Source organism: Protopterus annectens, chromosome 1.part0 (assembly GCF_019279795.1).
Source record: "Protopterus annectens isolate FY-2018-M chromosome 1.part0, PAN1.0, whole genome shotgun sequence".
Lineage (NCBI taxonomy): Eukaryota > Metazoa > Chordata > Ceratodontiformes > Protopteridae > Protopterus > Protopterus annectens.
The window spans coordinates 1,093,617,345-1,093,639,390 of NC_056725.1; the positions used below are offsets into that span (position 1 = coordinate 1,093,617,345).

Consider the following 22,046-nt stretch of genomic DNA (forward strand, 5'->3'; position numbering starts at 1 on the left):
TCTTTATTACAGAACTGTTCCATGAGCAGCTCCCCTTCCCTGCATGTCTGACGCTTTACTAATACAAGTCTTGGCTGCTTTCTCATGGCCACATTTGAAGCATACATATGATGTGATCTCTCAGCTAACCTAGTGATGCATTCACTGAAGGAAACTGGCTTTTTATTGGCTCATCACTCATGGAAGTGACTAATAGTCCTGTGTTATGCTGTCTGCTTCATCTCCAAGAAGAAATACTTGCTGGACTTTTGTGTGGGGAACACCAGTCCAGTTACTCACCTGTACCCTCATATAATCAAAGTCTATTTGTGTTTCTCTGACACTGCAAAGCATCACAGGCCTTTTCTGCATGCTTTGTCTTCTAACTTCACTATTCCTTGAAATAGCTCTTCCTGAGAAGCCTCCTGTTCAGCCAGTCCCCTCCTTTGCCTCAAGCCCTGACCTCTCAGAGTCCCACCAGTACATATGAATAACCACTCAAAGACCCCTCTAGTTTCATTATCTAGTTTTACACATTCCACTAGTGTCTCACCTATTACAAACACCAATGAGCACACCTAATCCTTTCCTAGAGCCATTTCCCTCTACAAAAGCTGCAATTCAAACTGCTTTTCTGCTGACCATTTGCAAGGTTTTTCACCTTTTCTAGTACATTTTCATTTATGCAATTTATTCTCTTTGCTGATAACCAGGCAGTGCAATTCTAGCCAGTAACTGAATTTTACCCAAATTTACAACTTTTATTGACTTTTTTTTTAAACAACTGCTTACTTGTCACACTGGGAGAACTCTAACAAACTATTTACTCAGTGTGCAGCCATCTTGGAAGTCCTATCATGTCATACAGAGTTGACAAGTGATTCAAGCATATGCTAACCAATGGTAGTGGGCATTACATCTTTATTAGCAAGTAAAACATGCACAAAACAAATGTACACTACATACTACCACAGATCTTACTATCAAAACTTCAGGAATCATTTAGTTAATAAGGTAAACAAGATCACAAAATTACCACAGAATGCAGTGATTAGTACAGTGAAATACACCAAGCACTACCTCATTTGGATGTCAATAACAAAAGAGTATAGTACAATGTGATTTTAGGTGTTAACTCAATAGCAAAATAAATAAGAACTACAGAGTAAATATGTTTTCAGTATCTGATTCATACACCTACTCTGACATCTGGTTAAAGTATAGAATCAAGACAAACACCTGCAGAAACAGCTTCTCATCTATTTTTGTGTACAGTGAAATGTTTAGTCGAGGAAAAAAACTTTTTTTATTTTAGTCTGCATAAAGTCTCTCATTTTTGGGTTGTTCTAAAATACTGTCACTCGAGAACACATTGCTGCAGTCTGCATAAGACTAGTTAGAAAGTTCACTTCAAAATATGGAAACAGATTATTTGAAAAGTGCTGCTAATAAGAAAGCTCACTTACTTAACACTTCATAAGTGAGACTTTGTGGTGTTATGCTAACTTGCGCCTTACTGTGGATGTGTGGAATGCTAGGAAAGTACACTTGTGTACCTACCATAAATGTAGATGTTAGAGTGTATTCACTGTTGCAGTCATTACAATTGGGGTTATCCTGCTGGCAGGCTACCCGCAGTTGGCTTGAATTCCAAAGTCTAGGTCCGGCGTCGGTTGCTGTCGCCCCCTCCCTGATGTCAGTGCGCCAGGGGTAGAAAAGATGCAGCCAACGCCATTTTCTTCAGTTTTTCTTGCCCCAGATGTTAGGTGCCCCCAAAAGGGTAGGCTAAAAATATGTCAATAAAGCATGCATGCACCAAGTAACACGTTTCCTTCATCCACAAGCAAATACACCACATAGGTTGTGTAGAATAGAGAAGTACAGATAAGGTCCAGCAAAAATAAGGGGGATGGTGGGTGGGTAACCTGGACTGCAACAGTGAATACACTTGAACATCTACATTTATGTTAGGTACACAACTGTACTATGTTGATCGTGTTTCACTGTTGCAGTCATTACAATTGGGTTGAATCCCAAAGCTAAGGTTGGGAGGCTGGAACTAAATAGAATTAGGAGTGGCTATGAGGCCCCGCAGTACTGCAGTGGCAAAGCCTGCCCTGGATTTGGATTAGAGTGGTAAGTGGTAGTGCTTTGTAAAAGTGTACACTGAACTCCAGGTTGCAACCTCTAAAATGTCTTTGGTTGGCACTCCTCTGAGGAAGGCTGCTGAAGTAGCTGCTGCTCTGGTTGAATGTGGCCTAATGCTCTTAGGCACTGATTTGCCATGTTGAGAATAGCATAAACGAATGCAGTAACCTATCCACTTTGAAATATTCTGCTTTGAGATAGCCTTTCCTTGTGATCCTGCAGCATATGCTACCTGTAATTGCTCAGTCTTTCTGAAAGCTTTGGTTCTGTCCAAATAGAAGCACAGCTGTCTGTGTACGTCCAAAGAATGCAGAAGTTTCTCACCCTTAGTCTGTGGGTTTGGATAAACGGTAGGCAAATGAATAGTTTGGTTGAGGGCCACACTGGACACTACCTTAGGCATAAATGTGGGGTTTGTCCTTAGAGAAACCCTAACTGGATGGAAAATGATAAAAGGTTCCACAGCCAAGAGTGCCTGTAGCTCCGAGACTCATCTTGCAGAGGTTATTGCTAGCAACAGAGCTGTTTTCCATGATAAAAATTTTATATCAGCTGTAGCGGTTGGCTCAAAAGGAGGCAGAGTGAGTTTTTCCAAGACATAATTGAGGTCCCTTGCAGGTATTGGTGATCTCCTTGGAGGCCATAAGTTTTTGGCTCCTCTGAGGTACTGCCTTAATAAAGGATGAGGAAAAAATAGGTGGCTCTGTATTGTAATGAGCTGAAATGGCAGAGGCATGAATCTTAATTGATGAAAAGGATAGGCCTTTGTCCAGCATCTCAGTTAAGTATTGCAAAATCTGAGGGATATTTGTAGCAATCATGTCAATTCCTTGTGCCTGGTTCCAAGCACAGAATCTCTTCCATTTTTCTGCATAAGATTTTCTGGTACTGGGCCTCCTGGCCTCCAAGATAACATCCATCACCACTTTAGAGAGAGGTGTGTTTTGAAAAGCTACATTATCCGCCATGCTGCCAGATTTAAGGTCCTGAGTTGGCTGTGCAGTATCGGATTGTTTTGTTGGGTCAGTAAGTGAGGAATTTGAGGTAATGTCCATGCTGGGCATTGAGTCAAATTCCTTAGGACTGGGTACCAGTGCTGGCGGGGCCAGTCTGGGGTAATCAGTATCATTTTTGGCTTCTCTTGTCTGACCTTTAGGAGTACCTTGGAGAGGAGAGGAGAGGCAGTGGGGGAAAGGCATATACTGTTCAGTTTTTCCAGCTGAAAGATAGAGCATCCACTTTCCATGCTTGCTTGTGATAAGTCCTTGTGAAGAATCTCTGTAGTTGGCAGTTGTGAGGGGAGGCAAATAGATCTAATGTCCGGGCATCCCCAATTCCTTGTTATCATGTTGAAGACGTGTGGATCCAATTTCCACTCGTGGGGATCCATGAGGTTTCTGCTTAGTTCGTCTGCCAAAGTATTTATCTTTCCTGGCAGGAATTGTGCTTGCAGATGCACTTGGTAAGTCAATGCTGTGTCCCACAAGGTCAAGGCTAGTCTGCAAAGGGGGTAGGAATGTGTGCCTCCCTGCTTGTTTATGTACCATACTACTGTAGTATTGTCCATCTTTATCATTTGTTGCCCTGGATGAAGTAGATCCTTGAAGACTGTCAGGGTATTTTGAACAGCTAGCATCTCTTTTTGATTGATATGTAGATGCATTTGGATTGCGGACCATGAGCCCTGAATACATCTTCCTGCCATGTGGGCCCCCCAGGCATAATCTGATGCATCTGTTGTCAATGTCTGCCTGGCTGGGGGTATGGTGAATGGCTGCCCATTGTTGTGGTGACAGGCCTTTGCCCACCATCGAAACTCCTGTTGCAGGCAGGGAATGAGTGTAATTATTGTTTCCAGGCTGTGGCAATGTTGAGTCCAAACACTTTTTAGATACCATTGTAGTTTCCTCATATGCAGTCTTGCATATGGAATTAGCAGAATGCAGGATGCCATGAAGCCCAAAGCCTGTAGAATTTTTCCTGCAGTTAACTGGGTGTTTGTTGCCAACATTTTGAAATAAGTAGTCAGTTGCCTTTGTTTGTCTGGCGTGAGATAAGCCATCTGGGCAGTCGTATTAAAGCTTGCACCCAGGAATATTATCTGTTGAGAAGGCAAAAGTTTTGATTTCTTTTCATTTACTGTGTACCCTAGGCATGTTAATAATCTTTTTCAAATGCCAGATGCTGTAGTAGTATGTCCTTGTTCTCTGCTTGGATAAGGCAGTTGTCCAAGTAAGGATATATTTGTATTCCTCTTTGTCTGCAAAATGCAATTACTGCTGCCAGGCATTTTGTGAAGACCCTGGGCGCAGTAGATAAGCCAAAGGGCAGTGCAGAGAATTGGTAGTGCATTGAGCCAGCTATGAATCTGAGGTATCTTCTGCATAACTGTCTGATTGCGACATACAGGTATGCTTCTTTTAGATCTAAAGTTACAAGCCAAGCCTTCTTGCCCAGCATGGGCAGAAGTTGCTGCAGAGTCAACATTTTGAATTTTGGAATATCCAGGTATGTGTTTAGAATAGATAGGTCCAGTATTGGCCTCCAGGCTTTGTCCTTTCTGGACACCAAGAAAAGTCTTGAGTAAAATCCTTGTCCCTGCTCTTGCTGTGGTACTTGCTGAATGGCCCTCATGTCCATGAGGGATGAAACTTGCTTTTGTGCCTCTGCCCATTGATTTTTTGACAGGTCTGGCATACCGTTTTGCCCTTGGCAGGATGTGAAAGTGGAACCTGTAACCTTGTGACACTATGTTCAAGACCCATTTGTCCTGGGTGATTAGGTGCCAGTTTTGAGAAAAAAGTGCCAATTTTCCCTCTAAAGGAGCTGCCAGAAGATAAGTGCTTGTGGCTGGCAGGGGGGAAGTCATTGGGACTGCTTTCTGTATGGCTGTGACTTGTCTTCTCCGCTTTTGGAGGTAGAAGCACCCCATTCTTTAGACTTGTATGAGCCTTGGGGCTGGGATCTGCCTCTAGGGCATCTGTATCTGCCTCTTTGTGGCCTGTCTGACACTAGAAAGGATTGATTCTTTGTAGGCCAGTGTCTGCTAAATCTTGGAGGCTGTACCTGTAAGAAATCCTTGACTATTTGCATAGATTTGGCTTTGTCCTCCATTTTCTTCAACACCTCTTCTGCTTTAACACCAAACAAGGTGTCATGCTGTAATGGAGCATCTAATAATTTTGCTTTAACATGATCAGGCAGATTCTGTTCCTTAAACCAAGCATGCCTCCTAATGACAGAACCCGTAACAGAGGCTCTGCAGGAGGCCTCCAAAGAATCAAAGCCACATTGTAAAGTATGCTTTCCAACTTGTTCAGCTGCATGCAAATAAATCCCGCATTTCTTTATTTTCTGCACATTCAGAATTTGTCAACATTTTCTGTTTAAGCAGTGACATAATGTATTGCTGATATTTAAGCATATGAAACTGACAATTTAAAGCCCTTATAGCCAAGGTAGCAGAAGTGTAATCTTTTTTCCCCATCTGTCCAGTGCCCTGGAATCTCTGTCAGAGGGTGTAGGGATTTTTGCAGTGGAAGCCTTGACCCCCTTGGGACCCTGAGAGATAGTTTCTGGATCAGCAGCAGGGTTTTTAAAAAGAAATTTGTGGGAGTCCGGAACCATGTAGTATCTGTCTGGCTTAACAGGAGCTGGAGGTAAGGAATCAGGAGTCAGACTGGACTCCGAAAATACATCATCTACAATGTCTAGCACAGGTGGAATAGCAAGGGGCCTGTGCTGAGGCAGTAAAAGAAAGTCTCTGAGCCTTTTCTTAGATTCTGAATAATCTTGGCTCTCCCAGTGGAAATGCTCCCTCATGGTGTGCAGCGTTTCCCCAAAAGAATAATCCTCAGGAGGAGAAGCTGAGGGGATAGATTCTTCAGCATCAGAATCCTCATAAGGAGAAAGAGAGTATTCCTGATCAGAAGAGGAATCAGATGAAATGGAAACCTGATCTGAAGATTTATATTCTATCTCTTGCCGAGGCCTCTTGTCAGGAGTGGGATGAGAACCCCTGATCATCTTACGCCATTTTGAGCATCTGTTTTTTTAGGCATGGAGACTTGTCCATGGGGCTGTTGTGCTTGTTTCTTTGTCTTTAAAGCTGCTTTAGTCTTTACCTTTGAAGCTGAAGTCATTTTAACATATAATTGTGTAAGCCTGAAAACGCCCTCAGAAGCCGATGCCTGCTCAGCGGCTCTGGACCCATCTGAGGGAATGGTTTCCGAAGGTCCAATACCTTGAGTTTCTGTAGGCTTGGTTGACTCTACGTGGGAGTTGGTATCGGCCTGTGGCTCTAAAGTAGTGGTCGTCAGGGGCTGCGAAAGTGCCTCACTGAGAATCAGCAAACCGGCGAATGGCCTAGAAGAAGCCTCATTGGTTTTGGACCTCGGATGCCTGTCCTTTTCTTTTTCTTTGTAAACTCCAGTAGTCGGCTGTTCCGACGACATTATATAATTAAATCTTCTGCCAAAGTAATGAAATGCAAAATTGTACCAACACTTAATAGTGCGCGTTGGTTAAATCTAGCACAAAACCGACAACTAACAACATCGTGGTCAGGGCCTAGGCAAGGAATGCAGTAAGAATGAAAATCCTTATGAGGTATTTGCTTCCCACAAGAAATACAATTATTGACTTTTTCTGACATCGGTCTGGAGCAAGAAAAAAGTTTCCCCAATGGGGTACTTAACTTTTAATGAAGACTTCGGATCTGAAATTCGAACTTGAAAATCTCAGGAGTCGGCCGACCGGCACTTGTGAACTGCTTTTGCTTCGGGCACCGCGCGGCAAGAAAGACTGAAGAAAATGGCGTCAGCTGCATCTTTTATACCCCTGGCGCACTGACATCAGGGAGGAGGCGACAGCAACCGATGCCGGACCTAGACTTTGGAATTCAGGCCGACTGCGGGTAGCCTGCCAGCAGGATAGCCCCAATTGTAATGACTGCAACAGTGAAACACAATGAACATCATACAAAAGAAAAGCCATGAATAAGCAAGTAATATGAAGCTTTAGGTGAACTGGCCTCTCTTCTCCACCCCTCTGTAGGATTCTCAATCCTATGGAGTCAAACTTTCCAGCTAATATCCATATCCTTCAAGAAGGTTTAAACCATACTAATTCCTGCTGGCAAGACCATGATCTAAAACTCACTGAAGAAAAGTAGTAGAATATTCTTTGGGAAAAATGAGCACCCCTGCAAATACTAAGTGATATCACACCATCACCACTCAGTTTTGCTGCTGTTTAGGCACATTCATGAACAATGAGCTGTAATTTGACCTATTTAAATCAACTACCATTAGGAAATGCTTCTACCTAACATAACTAATTACTGAAGGTACATCCTCTTGATTATATGAAGTTATTGTCTCTCTGTACTCTTTCCTAACCTGCCCATAATATAATATGCCTCCTTTGGCATGGACATATCCAAACACATTACCTTACTTGAGAAATTCAAAAATTCCTAACAAAGACAATTTTATGAATGTCTTTGTTAAACAGACTCTTGTATATTGAACTCTGTTTGGGCTTTAAGACCATGAGGGATCTATCCCAGTCTAACTTACTACATATCCAAAACTTGCAATACTAAAAACTGTAAGATGGTGGCATTTAAAAACATTCACCATATCTGCCATTTCACTGATAAGCTCATTCTTTGCCAGCTTTACGTGGCTTAGAGGCAAGGGAGAAGATGCAACCTATGTCAACATCAAAAGGCATAAAGTAGGGAACCAGTTTTTATCACAGGGTGCACATGCACTCTATATGAACATCTTCTGATTACAGGTGCAAATGGGAATAATACTGCAGTTTTCAGTATCCAAGAGAAGTAAATCTTTAGATTAGTAGAACATATAGGAATGCCAGGCTGTGACAACAGACTGCTACTGCCAGTGCTGTAGAGAACAAATATAATTCTCTCTACACCTCAACAGACGTATAGCAAAACACCAATTAAAGGTCATATGCAAAGATACTTTTTACTACTTTCAACATAATTATGCCCTCATCATATAAAGTGGGCTTTCTGGTTATAAAATATGTAGATTTAACTTCAGTTCCTTCAGTGGAACTATATTTAATTTTAATAAGCTTAAATTCTAATTTACTTCTTGATTACATGTCACTGGCTCCCACCTTCTGATGATGCAAGTGTGGAGATAGAGATGGTTTGCAGTGAATGTGCTGCATTCTGTTTCACTTTGTGTTAATCTGCTGAAGACTACAGAAAAAGATGCCCAATCAGTAACTCAGGCAACAAATTAACAAGAAAATGCAGTTATATTCAAGTATAAGGTAGCAAAAGCAAAACGGAACAGATAAGACTCCTAATACAAATGTACTATGGTTGGCATACAATGTAGAACTAAAGATGTAATACTAATGAATGCTTGTTTAGTATGGAATGACTATTTTACTACTAAACCTAGAGGTATGTGAACCACCTCATTAGCAGCCTATCAGCAAATAGTGTGTTTGCATGCGTTACATACTGAATGGGTTAGTGTTAGAAGAAAAACTGCTGTAATAACCTGTGCATCTGTGAAGATAAAGGTGATGAAGATGATGATGACAATGATGCAATGAAGATGAACATGGAGAAGATGATCATTATGAAGATGACAATTTGATAAGGAAAACATGATGATAATGATGAAAATGCACTGAAGATGAAAATGTACTGAAGATATGTGCAGACAACACAAACAGCTGTGTTATTACACTGTATGCCAATCACAACACACTGTTATAAATTGTGGTCTACCATCAGGTGATCACTTTTAGGAAGAAACCTAAGGTTATCTGAATCACCTCAAAGACAGCCCTATAATAAAAGGGTAAATCTACATAAATTTGCAGAGATTATTCCAAACACTGTTGTTCCACGGCTAATTCATTCACCATATAAACACCTGCATCTTCATCTCTGCCTTCATATTCAAACATGTCTTCAATTCCTCTTTACAATCATCACAAACTCTCATATTTTTTGCTCCATTCTGCATGGCCTCCAGCTGACCATGAGCTTGCTCAGTTACATTATTTGACATTGGATTGCTCTGGTACTATCTCCAGGCCAGGGACTGCAGCAATTGCGAGTTGGGAAGGGGGATAAGAGTTACATACTTTTATTAGTGTTACATACATTATCCTACATGCCAGGAAACATTTGTAAATTTTAACTGGGTAGAGATAGTGACACTACATGCATCACTGCACATAATATCAAGTTAACTCTGGTTCATGCATCCATGTAGACACAATTATGGCACCATCCACATCACTGTGGATGTGTCATATTACAGGTGGAAACACCTCCACTTCTTTCTAGAGTGGGAGAACCAGCAAAGGCTGTTCCTTCCCATCCATCCCATTTGGTTCCTCCAGTGCCTGAGCCTCTAGTCAAACTTTGGTTGGCTGGGTCACAGTCTAGACTCTGTCCTTCTATGCCATGGAGGTGGGGCCACATCACTGACTCTTCAGTACATCTTTGTATTAATTACATCATCATCAGCATCACTCATTCATATAAATCCTCCTCTGCAACGAATTTTCATCTTCATTGTCATGTTCATCATGTTCAGACCATCTTAATCATATCTTCATATGCCTCATCTTCAACATATCCATCTTCACTGTTTCTTCAGAGGTATATATCATAACGTCGAATGATAAAAAGAGTGAACGCTCTTAATGAACACAAAACCAAAAGCAGCAATTTTCAAACACACAGAACAGCGATTTTTTTTCCTAGGGGGAAAAATCTCTGATCTGCAAAAAAAAAATCCAAACACAAAATACCCCCCACACCCTCAGATGTGGGGGGGGGCTGTGCTCCTCCCACCCCCCTACTTACATATACCAACTCAGAGATCGCACCACAGTGGAAGAAATGGCAAAGTCCCTAAAATGGCCCAGCGATTTTTTTCCCCCAGGGAAAAATCACTGTTCCATGTGTCTGGCATTCAGTGCTTTCAACTTTTAGTGTTCGATAAAAGAGCCATCGTAATATAGACCCTTTCTTCAGTGCACTTTCATCTTCATTTTATCATCAGAATGGTTGGTCATTTTCATTAAGTTAAAACTATCTTTTTCCTCACATCTTCAACGAATTTTGGCTTTTGCATCTTCATCGTTATTTTCAACTTTGTCTCATCATCATCATATCTTCACAAATGCACTGACTATTTCACATGTTTTCATTCCAGTCCTAAGCAATGTATAATACATATAAAGGAATTTTATTGTAGAACCACTATTAAAGTGATTCACAAAAACAAAATCCTATCTTCTTTTGCTATAAATGATCATTCCACGGTAGCCACCTATTCATTACAGTGATACATCTGTGTTATTGCACTGCATGCAAAGCACTATGCAATTTATTAGGGCTCTTCCCTTGTTCCATTTTTTTTTTCTTACCTTTGATTTAGCTACAACTACATTTACTAATTTACTGTATGAATGACAGAATAAGTGACTGGTGCATTCAGGGTCACTTACATGTACAAATCTGCTGGACACTACCAAAAATACAGCTATCCACTACAAACTGTTCCTTCCCACAACTGCATCTTTAGATAAAGGGACTAGATGGCATAACTCAGAAAGTAAACTGGGCAGCTACTTTGCATACAGTACAACACACATTTAATTTAAACTTAATATAGCTCCATTAAAGTAACCAAATTCAAAGCTGCATATCTTACAGTTACAAAGTGCATTTTACATGATGATAACACAACTACAATATCAAATGAAATGGAAAAATATGTTTGCACATGATGTTTAAGGTGTGTAGTTCAAACATACAATTCTGGTGCAACTTCCATCAGTCTATTAATACACTGTACAGATCAAGCCAGTCACTTGGGATACAGAGGTTAATGGCATCTGTTTGTTCAGACAAAGATTTGTTGACTTTTCATAGCTGAATTTCTGTTCGGTTACACTGGAGTTTGTTGAGATTACTCAACTTTGTGCATGAGGCAATCTTCCCCTCACTCCATGGGTACATCATATGTAAATCAGTATATTTACAGAAGAAATGGTGTGGTTTGCAGGAAGTCTTACACATCCCCTTGCAAACTGTTTTCTGTGTGTTTGTGGTCTACTTTTGCAGGTGTCTTTTTTTTTGCATTGTTTGCTATTAAAACCAACTTTGACTAGTTACTCTGAGTTTAACCATATAAATTCCTTTTGTACCCAGAGTATCCCTAAAAGAAGTGCCTGCTTACTAAACACAGATTGAACATACTGTGGTGTGTTTTCCATACATTAGTACTATTGCTCACCTGGTCACTAAGTGACAAACACCTGAACAATTATTCATCAGCACTGTAAACAAGTGATGCATTTTATTTTCCTCAGCATCCTTGAGTTATAAAACCAAATGTTTTTTTCCACTGTACCAGTTACTGTGGAATACTACTGATATGGTGATGGTAGTGAGTGCAGAAAGGTGTAAATTAAAGTAATTAAATTAACATTAATAATTCCATTCCTTCACCTATTTGACTGTCAGACTGGAAATGCAGTTTTACAGGACACTACTTTTATTTAGCAGTTTGGGTGTCCTTCATAACTTCTGAACTGCAAAGAAAAAAAAATGAACACAGAGGCACTCTGTTATACTTTGTTTATACATTAAGTGAACAGAGATTTTATCTTACAACAGCTCTAAATTATTAAAGATGTTATTCAGCATGCATACTCGGCTTTTGATGAATGACGGAATAATACTGCTTATTTAGTATACTGCATTTTTGAGTTCAGTGTGCATTATTGACATTTTCCCTTAATTTAAGTAGGTATGAAAAGAAAATTAGAATTGAAAAATCTGTTTATTATGATAAATAGTGTTTGGCTTAATGTGACTGTCTATGACTTAGATAAATAACAAGGGAAAAGTCTACAAAATCATAGTGACAAACCAACTTTACCACTTCTCATCAATAACATAATTATTCCGCATAGATGACATATTCATTCACTTATACAATACTAAGACAGAAAAAAAATAAACCCAGAGCAATCAGGCACATTAACCACAGCAAGCAATAACAGAGAAGACTAGCTTAAAAATGGAATTTCAGTTTTTTACTACATGTTTAATTCATACTCCTTGTCATTGTACACTAGGAAAAACAGATCACATTCACTGGTACAAACATTACTACATGTGTTAAGACAACAACCTGTTTTCTTCAAACATCCACAAACAATCCATGAAAGACACCCTTGATTTTTCAGGGAAATGTAAATGACTCACCAATCTGCTTTGCTCCCAGAAACACAGCTTTCAAATCTTCATTTATGGTTTGCAGCTCTTTCTTCTCTGTGTTGTCCTGGACAAACTGCTGCACTTTCTTCCAGGTCACACTGCTCCTGCAATGCAGTTCCTTAATTTTTGATTTTTTTCTCTGAAAAGAAAAATAAAATCGCATGCATCTGTCAGCACTTCAACTCCAGAAAAGAAATGCATCCTTACTGATCTGCCTCAAGCTTTTAATAAACTGGCTTTAAGGACTTGGAGGACTTGCTAAGAACCACAGTGATTAACTGATCAAAGTACCAATTGAAAACTACTGTTACAGAAGAATCAGAGAATGTTTACAAACTGAAATGGGTTGCTAAAGCAAAGGACCCCATCTGTCACAAACAAATGTGAATCCATTTAGCAAAAACATCAGTGTGTGTGAACACTAAGGCACTTCTAGAACAAACTTGACAAGAAAAGTAAACACAAATGCATATTTAAGCAGTCAATTTAAAGGTCAGGAAATGAACTACAGCACCAGGTACCAAGACTTACAAGGATTTTGGCCTAGACCTCTATGATGACCTTTTTCCATTTCCAACTTTGCAAAATTAATTCATGGTTCATGATCTTCATTGTTTCATTCCGCATACCAATGCTGTCTTAAAGATTTTGTGGATCATCATAAATTCTAGTAATTTATTTAATGCCTAAATAAAGCACTAAGCAGATGAAAATACATCAGCATGTGAGGCATTCATCAAAGTATATCTCTGAGTAGAGTTCATTGCAACAGTAAATTATTACATTTGTGTTTACCCACCTTCACATGGCCAGTTTCCCTGCCAACATTTCTTCCAAGTAGTGGTGCTATGCTGTGAAGAACTGCTGTGGTCAACTCAGCTAGCTCAAGTTGCAATGTAGGTGGCAACAGGCACTATCACATACCTTATGTTACTCCTGATTCTCTTTCAATCTTTGAACCTGCATTTCCCACTTTTTTGGTAAACAGCCGGTTATACTTACGACCACAGTAAACTTGAATAAATGAAAAATTCAGAAGGGTTGCCCAGTGACATAACAATTAGTATTACTGCCTCAAAATACTTGGTTCATCAGCTCAGATCTCAGCCAAGATAACTTCACACCAGTGTCTGCACATCTCCCATGTCTCAGTGGAGGTTTTCACAGACTGCTTTGGTTTCCACCCACATCTCAAATGTATGCCACCAGTGAACCAGCAATCCCCTACATTGCCCATGTGTATGTGTGCAATAGAGAGAGAGAGAGAGAGAGAAAATGATTGTGTGCACCCATTCTAGGTAGGGTTATTACCCTGGTCAGGGTGAGCTTTTATGCCTTGCATCCAGTGAATGCAATGGCAGGCCCTGTTTCCCCTGTGACCTTACTATATTTATTGAATGAATATTCAAACAATGAATTTATTAATTTAAGAGTTTTAGTATAACCTTGGAAAACTAAAGCTGCAACCTTTAATTCAAGAAGAATCCATTACAAATGTATTGTGCTGACTACTGTATTTCCCTAAGCATGTAAAACCAAGTACTAAAACTAGATATAAAATAAAATAATTATGAGCGAAAAATTATGACAATTTATAAACAGCTGTACTTCAGCACTTATCAAGCAAGTAGTGAACGCATTGCAAAATATACAAATGCTATTTTTGATTTCTGCATTTAATTTAAAAGCATAACAAAATATGAAATCTAGGTAGCTAACACTACTACTAAACAGTAATTCAAACTGTGCTCTTTATCCATGAGGAATAAGTAAATGAAAGCCTAAAGAAAGGTTAGTAAAATCTGTTATGATAAAACTTTCAAAAATGTGCTAACTCTTCAACTACAAGTGTAGTAAATCATAGTATACTGCAAAAACCCAAAAAAGTGTTTTGTCACCCATCTCAATAAGTAAAAGCACAAGGTGTGAAATGACTACACAACATAAAAAGTTTCAATCACCACGAAGTAAAAATTCCACAAATGGAATGGAGGAAGGATAGCTTTACTAGTCCTCTCCTCAAAGATCTGTTGTCATGGTTAATTACCTAAGAGAGAAAAGTACTGTCTGCCTCAGGAAGCCTCACTTTAACATGGAGTTATTACACTGGAGTAGACTTTCAAGCAGCACCATGTTTCAATGGAAGGCTTTAGTTACAAATAGGCATTACTGGCAGAAGTATTACAATTTTTCTGTTATAAAACCTCTGGACTGATCAGCAAGGATTCGGTGGTTGATGGTCATGCAGACGTCACACTCTACCTCCAAATGCCCTGGTCCAAGACAATACAAGCACCTCTTGTGGGCATCTGAACGGGGGATCTTATGCCCACATGAGGCGCACCTTTTAAAACTATTGGTTTGTGAAAACCTGTAGGTTTATCAGACATGTTGGAAGGAGGATTAGCACACCCACACACACTCTACAGAAGGAAGCTGACTTACTTTAAATACTAACCCTAAAGATAAATCAAAAGTACCGGGAAAGTTTTTTTTTGGTTAAAAGAGAAGAGAAAAGGGAACTTTATGGTTATAGAAGAGCGAAAAGGGGGGAAGCAACCCTAACGCCAGCAAGAAGCTCTGGTAAGAGCTAGCTAAAGAAGGAGGGGAGGAATACAAAAAACTAACCTACAATTTTATATATATATATATATATATATATATATATATATATATATATATAGGTCTACCTGAGATGGTCGACAAGCCATTTGATCGACAATTCATTTGGTCGACAGGCAGATTTGCCCCCCTTCCCCAATGTTGTGCGACCCTAGAGTTGATATATATAGTTGGGGGGGGTGAAGCCCCCCACATAAAACTGCTTGTCGACCAAATGAACTGTCGACCAAATGAGTGTCGATCATATGGCCTGTTGACCATGTGATAGGGATCCATATATATATATATATATATATATATATATAGAGAGAGAGAGAGAGAGAGAGAGATAAAGGACAGTAAAAGAGTAAAGGACAGAATTCACTACAGAAATAAACCCACAAAAAAACATGATAGTCACTCACTTATCTCTATGCTGCTGGAAGGTGGCAAACTATATCTGCGGGGTTAGAGAAGGAGTAGGGCATTATGGGAAAGGGAAGAATTTGAGGCTCAGATCTCAAGTCTTGAGAAGTGGCCAAGTCAGATCCAAGGTCGGATCTGTAGACCCAGTAGTGAGGCATAATGAAACAGACATCAGATCAGTAGCTTTAAAAATAAAGGTATATGTTCAGATATCTCTGAATTCTGACAGATAACTGTTGAGCTAAAAAATAAAGAATTTTAATAAACAAAAAAGGCATTTCTCTTTAAAAGAAATAAAGATGAAAATGCTGGACAGTTCTTAATGCATCAAGAAACAATGCAGTCTAAAAAGAGATACTTCTCATTAAAGCATAGGGAAAAATAGAAATCAGTAAATAAAGATGTAACAACTGGTATCAAATGAGAAAGAACAACTTCTTTCTGTTAAAATAAATTTCTCTGCTCACCTCTACTTTGTTTAAATGGGAAACTTACAATTTCATACACTGCAGTTTCAAAATAATAAGAGTTTTTCAATAAGTATTTAGAACACAAAAAATAAATATATATACAATTATCATGCGTTAATCAACCTTCCAAAACTCTTAAGTAATATGGTTAAGAACAAGCATTTCACTCCTGATTATCTTCTGCTGTTTTTTAAAGCACCATTTTCAGCAGAATGGCATTTAGAAAAATAATTGTTTCAATGAACTGAGTTAACTGGGCACTATTCTGTACGAATACAGCCCTGCATATTGAGGTGAATGGTTGGAAAGCATAGAGAAGGCTCCTGTTCAGTGGCATAAACCACCCACCCAGGGCCCCTTGCCTTGTAAAGTTATACAATGAAAAACTCTACGGTCTGATATTTCTGCCAGCATCCGCACAAAATATGACTGTATGCTACTGTGCTTGATATGTACTACATAGTTGTGCTATTGTCTGTCACCATCATCATAAAGACTCCTGGACTCCTGATGAAAATGAAGAACTGGAATACAAACAATGAAAATCATCACTCAAACATACATGCTTGGATATGCCTTGTTTTTCTACCTGTCCTGAAATTCAGAGATCCCATGTGCACTCTTTACATTAAGTAAAATATATGTGACGTCTTTTGAGAAAAGAGAAGTCTGCATTTCTTCCAACCCAGAAATGGTCTCAAATAGGTGTGTGTGTGTGTGTGTTGGAATAAGATTTCTACTAATTCAAGGATATTCTGAGTTGCTTAGGCACGTGATATAATCCAGTTTGTTCTAATATGCTCTTCCTAGGACTCAAGACTGGCTCAATCATCCAGGTAAAGGAAATATGAATGCTCCTGACCCTGACATGTGCACTCACTTGAGTGAAACATTTTGTGAACACCCTGGGAGTAGTGGTCGGTCCAAAGGGCAAGGATGATAAAGTTCTGTACACCTGCAAGAAACTGCAGGACCTTTCAGTGCTCCTTATAGGTGTTCTTAAGCAAAAACAGGTATCTAAGTCCAGGGTGACCTAAAGGGAATTCAGTACAAATATGGGAAGATAGGATTGATGGATTAACATTCAGAATTTCATTACCAAACTGTTCAACTTGGAGAAATCTACAACAGGTATCCAAGGTCCATCCTTCCTAGGTGCTACGAAAAGATTGGAATACAATCCTTTCCCCTCTACCACTTTCAGAACTCTATATGGAAGTAAAAGACAGCATTGCATTTAAGATGGGCCTTTCTAAAATAATCTGGGATGGCACTATGGGAGGCATTCCCAAGAAGGGGAGAAAGGATGTGAACTCAAGCTTGTAAGCCTGAGGCAGAGAGCTGTCCTGTTAGTAGATCTGTGGTTACCTTGAAAAAAAGCTTCTGAAGTAATGTGGCCTTCTTCCCAACAGGTAAAGAGAACAGGGTAGTTAGAAAAAAAGGATTAACTCCAGGCTCGGTGACAGGACTGCAATCTCTGCCTCCTTTACACTGACCATTTTAAAAGCTACTTTCTGCCTGAACTGCTTAGGTCAAGACTGCTTTCAGTAAAAAGGCCATAGTTTAGTTGGGAAATTTCTGCTGTACATGGGTGTCAATGAATCTGAAAGCTGTTAACCCTTTGAGTTTTCTTGCAATTCCCCTCTGATTCCTTAAATACTCAGTGTGAAGAAAGGTCAAATAAAATTTCTTAATTGGGAGAACACTTAACAGTAGCCCTTTTGCATTATTTGCAAGAACAGTGTTTAAAGCCAAACAAGCCATATGATAACTAAGAATGAAGTAGCCATTTATAACATGGTAACCACATCTGATTGCATGTTTAAGCACCTTCAGGGCAATCTGACACAAGGTCAACAGCTCTGCAGAAGTAAACATCCCTTAATGGTTTAATTAGACTGGAATTAGAGACCTAAACAAACAAGATTACTTACTCTGAAGTAACAAGGGCAGTTACCAAACAAACCCAACAAAGGTCTGTGCTTAGATAGCTTCCCCTCTGAATTTTATAAATGACACAGGAGAGGTGCGTGTCCAGTCACACAAGTCTACAACACTGAAAACTTTGTGAAGAGCTTAATTTCTGAACATAACCAGGTAATAGAATACCTCCTGCATTGAGGGACTTCAGACCAATCTCCCATACTAATCATCATCAGTCCCTCTTTTCCCCATTTTTTCTTCATGGGGACAGAGTATCGTATTAACTGTCACTATCTCTCTCAAATCAATGCCACACTCCTGCCTTCTTCAACACTCATGTATGACTGTCGCGGACTATCTCTCACACAATCCATCCACCTCTTTGCTGGACATCCTTGGTTCCTCTTACCTTCTTCCCGTCTGTCCCAAATCATCTTTACCAGATTGTCTTCTGCTTTCTGCATGTGTCTAAACCACTATAATCTGTCCTATTTGATCTTTTCTGCAATTGGAACTACTTTGGCTTCTGCTCTCATGTCCGCATTTCATCTGTCCCACAGTGTGCATTCTACCACCCTTCTGTCTGCCTTTACTGCCCAGGTTTCTGTAACATACCACTGCCCTGTACACCTTACTTTTCCACTTCTTTGGCATTCTTCTGTCATTCAGTACACCTGAGGCTCTAAGCCAGTTGGCTGCAGCCCCTCACATCCTAGCTTTGACCTCCATTCAGACTTCCCTTCTCTTCAATCACCCCTCCCAGATACTTAAAGCAGTTTACATGTCCCACTATCTTCCCTTCTATCTCAAGTCTCCCCTTCTTCTGATTTCCCCAATTTGCTGCCATTACCACAGTCTTATCTGTGCTTGGTTTCATCCCATGTGCCTTCAGTTTGCAGTCCATTTCCTTTTTTATTTATCATTTTCTCATTTTCGTTTTCTTTTATCAAATCCTTTGCTGAAGTTCTTGCTCAGAGTCTCCCTGTAATGCCACATCATTTGCATACAGCAACTTTGTTGATCTGTCCCCTCCAATCTGTTTGCTAATGCAGTCCATCACCAGTACAAACAGCAGTGGGCTCCGAGCTCTACCCTGGTGCACAACCACTCCCACTGGGTAACTCCTCTGAGAGACCAAACACTGTTCCTACTTGAGAAATTAGGTCCTTGTACATAACCTGCACTAATTCTGTTAATGTTTCTGGGACTTCAAACTATAGTAGTACTGCCACCTTGTCATATGCTTTCTCCAATCCTAGGAATGCCCAGTTGGACTCTTTCCTCATCACTAGCTTCTTCTCAACTAACTGTCTTGCTGCAAACATTGGGTCAGTTTTGCTGCATCCTGATTTGAATCCGAACTGCTCATCTCCCATCTTACTTTCTACTGCACTGCATATCCAACTATCAATTCCACTCTCCAGAACTTTCATGCAATGTGACAGGATTTTTGATACCTCTGTACTGCCCACAGCTGTAAATGTCCCCCTTTCTTCTTGTACACTGGCATGAGTATGCTTATTCTCCAGTAATCTGGGATATGCCGTTCTCTCTTCACTGCTATAAGTACCCTCAACAGCCATTTCTCCGCTATCTCACCCAGCATCTTTATCATATCTGCTGTGACCTCATCTGAGCCTGCTGCTTTCCTTGACTTCATTTTCCTCAGTGCTATTCTTACTTCTTCTAGGGTGGGATCCTCTTCTTTCATCGTAGGCTGTTTCGGGGACAGTACAGCTTCTGTGGGGTTTTCTTCATTTAGAAGCTAATGGAAATACTCCTTCCATCTGCCTTTGATGCCCTGTGAACTGGTAAAGCAGGTTGTTGCTGGAATCACTTATGAAGGGTTTCTGACACTACCTTCTTTATCTTTCTGTCTTTGCCTTGCAACCTGATATAGTTTCTTTGTGCCACCTACTAAGTCAATTTCCAGAAGCTGGTAGAGTGCCACCAATGGTCTGTTTTTTGCTACTGCAACTCCTTTCTTAGCTTCATTAGTCAACCTGTATTCCTTTCTATCCTGGTCAGTCTTTACTCCCACTTTTTCCTGCACTCCTTTCTTTTGATTACTTCCTGTACTTCTGCATTCCTCCACCAGCTTTCCTTATGTACCTTATTTCCATACCTGACTTAGCCACATATCTTTTCTGTAGCCCTCACACGTGTTTTGTGGCTACCATTCTTCTTCAACTTCACCTATTTCCTCCTTTTCTTGGGGTGCTAGAGCCCTAAGCAATTTCTTGAACTGTTGTACTTACTCTTCAGTCAACTTCCAGGTCTGCAGCCTGGTATTTGTTGACCACAGAGCCTTCTCTGACCTCTGCTTGCAGCAAATTGTTGCAAACAGTGGTGTATGTCATGGGTCGACTATTTCATTGGAGATGACTGCAATCATTGATTCTACCCCAGTCCCCTTTCCTTAATAGGAGAAGTCTACATGTGTTGCATGTTGGCCACTCTTGTATGTGATCTTGTGATGTCTCTCTTGGCTACCATTAAACCATTTGCCCGATGGAAGTCTAGAACGGCCTCTCCTTTTTTATTCCTCTTTCCCCACTCATGTGGACCAAGGCACTCCTCATAACCTGTTCTGTCTGTGCCAATATGTGCATTCAAGCCACCCATTATCAACAGCAATTCATGTTGTCCAGCTTTATCTAGCAGAACCTGCAACTGCTGAATGCCACTCTACCTCACTATCACAGCCATGTTGTGGGACATAGGGTGAGATAATGAATGCCACCCTACCGTTACACTGCATTCTGATTGCCATGAGTCTGTCACTAATTCTGACGATATTCCTCACTGCCTTCTGTAGCATCTCTCTGACCACAATTCCCACACCATTTCTAGCCTGTCCTTCTCCTGAGTAGCATACTCTGGATCCCAAGCCAAGTGGCTTTGCTGCACTGCTCGCCCATAGTGTTTCTTGGATACACAAGACATCCAGTCCCTTCTGTATTATCATGTCTTCCACTTCCAATCTGCATCTTGCCAAAGAACCTGCATTAAGTGTAGCAATTCTCAGTTCATGTTTGGCAGGTTGATTGGTTTTACATCCAACTATCACTCAACTCAGCGAACCCAGGCTGGGCAACTACATACCAGCCGGCCAGTAGCTTTTTGACCCATGGCTCCTGGGCTTTATGGCAGGCACACACTGGCCCTCCCACCATTATCATGAGTCCTTGGCGTAGGTAGGAGTAGACAGTAGCAGCCCAGTCCTTAACCATTAGTCAACATGACAGAATCACCTAGAGCCATATTTTATATCACCATGACACGCAGTATGTGATCCTTTCTCCTATCTTGAGGATACTGAGCACCACAGTACACACTCATGACAGACAGAAGATGTCTGTACAACTCTTCTCCTATAGGGCACCATTTAGAGTCTGTGCTGCTGCCCACAGCTCCATTCATTGGAGGGTTTGAGATGGAAACAATCAGCATGTTTTTTCTGGAGGTGGAAGGCACCCCACAGAGACACAGGGAGAACATGCAAACTCTAAACAGGCACTGGCCAGAGGTCTGGATCAAACCTTGTACCATATGCATGGGAGGCAAAGACCTTAACCATTATGCTAACCAATCTCCCTTACTAACCTAAACTTAAATATTCATGTTCTCCTATCTTGAGGATACTGCGGCACCACAGTGAATGCCCAAAGCAGATGGTCTGTATAACTTCTCCTACAGGGCACCATGTAAAGTTTGTGCTGCTGCCCAAAGCTCCATTCAGTGGAGGGTTGGGATGGAAACATTCAACATGTTTTTTTTTGAGGTGGGAGGAACCCCACAGATACACAGGAAGAACATGCAAACTCCAAACAGGTATTTGCCAGAGGTCAGGATCAAACCTTGTACCTTGTGCAGGGGAGGCAAAGGCCTTAACCATTATGCCAACCAATCTCCCTTACTAACTCACCTTAGCTAGAATTTTTAAGTGTATTAGCTTTACAACTGAATACTGTGTTATGCGGGCTATTTCAAAAGTGGCAAAATGGGGTTGTGAAAGGAAGGGACATATTAGACAACTATGAGGACATAAACTTTCTTAATACATGAATGTTTTTTGTCAAAATTAAAAAAAGCATTTAATGTAGTCTGTTGGGACAACCTTTAAGATCCTTGCGCTAAGGAATTTGTGACGATACTTTTCTGAAATTAGTAAGTAGTCTGCACATCATGCCATCATT

General features: G+C 40.4%; 2 protein-coding genes across 2 annotated transcripts in view; one reads left to right on the forward strand and one right to left on the reverse strand.

Moving 5' to 3' along the window:
• The window catches only part of ASCC3 (activating signal cointegrator 1 complex subunit 3), a 4,485,173-nt gene that overhangs the window by 1,323,824 nt on the left and 3,139,303 nt on the right, over positions 1–22,046 (forward strand). The gene's annotated exons all lie outside the window — the stretch shown is intronic.
• LOC122801126 (activating signal cointegrator 1 complex subunit 3-like) overlaps positions 9,007–22,046 on the reverse strand; it is a 206,134-nt gene continuing 193,094 nt past the window's right edge. The window contains exons 2-3 of the mRNA XM_044070661.1: positions 12,416–12,566; positions 9,007–9,101 (exon numbers count right to left, since the gene is read on the reverse strand). Of these exons, the coding sequence (XP_043926596.1) occupies positions 9,007–9,101; positions 12,416–12,566 (246 nt within the window). The remainder of the gene's footprint in view (positions 9,102–12,415; positions 12,567–22,046) is intronic.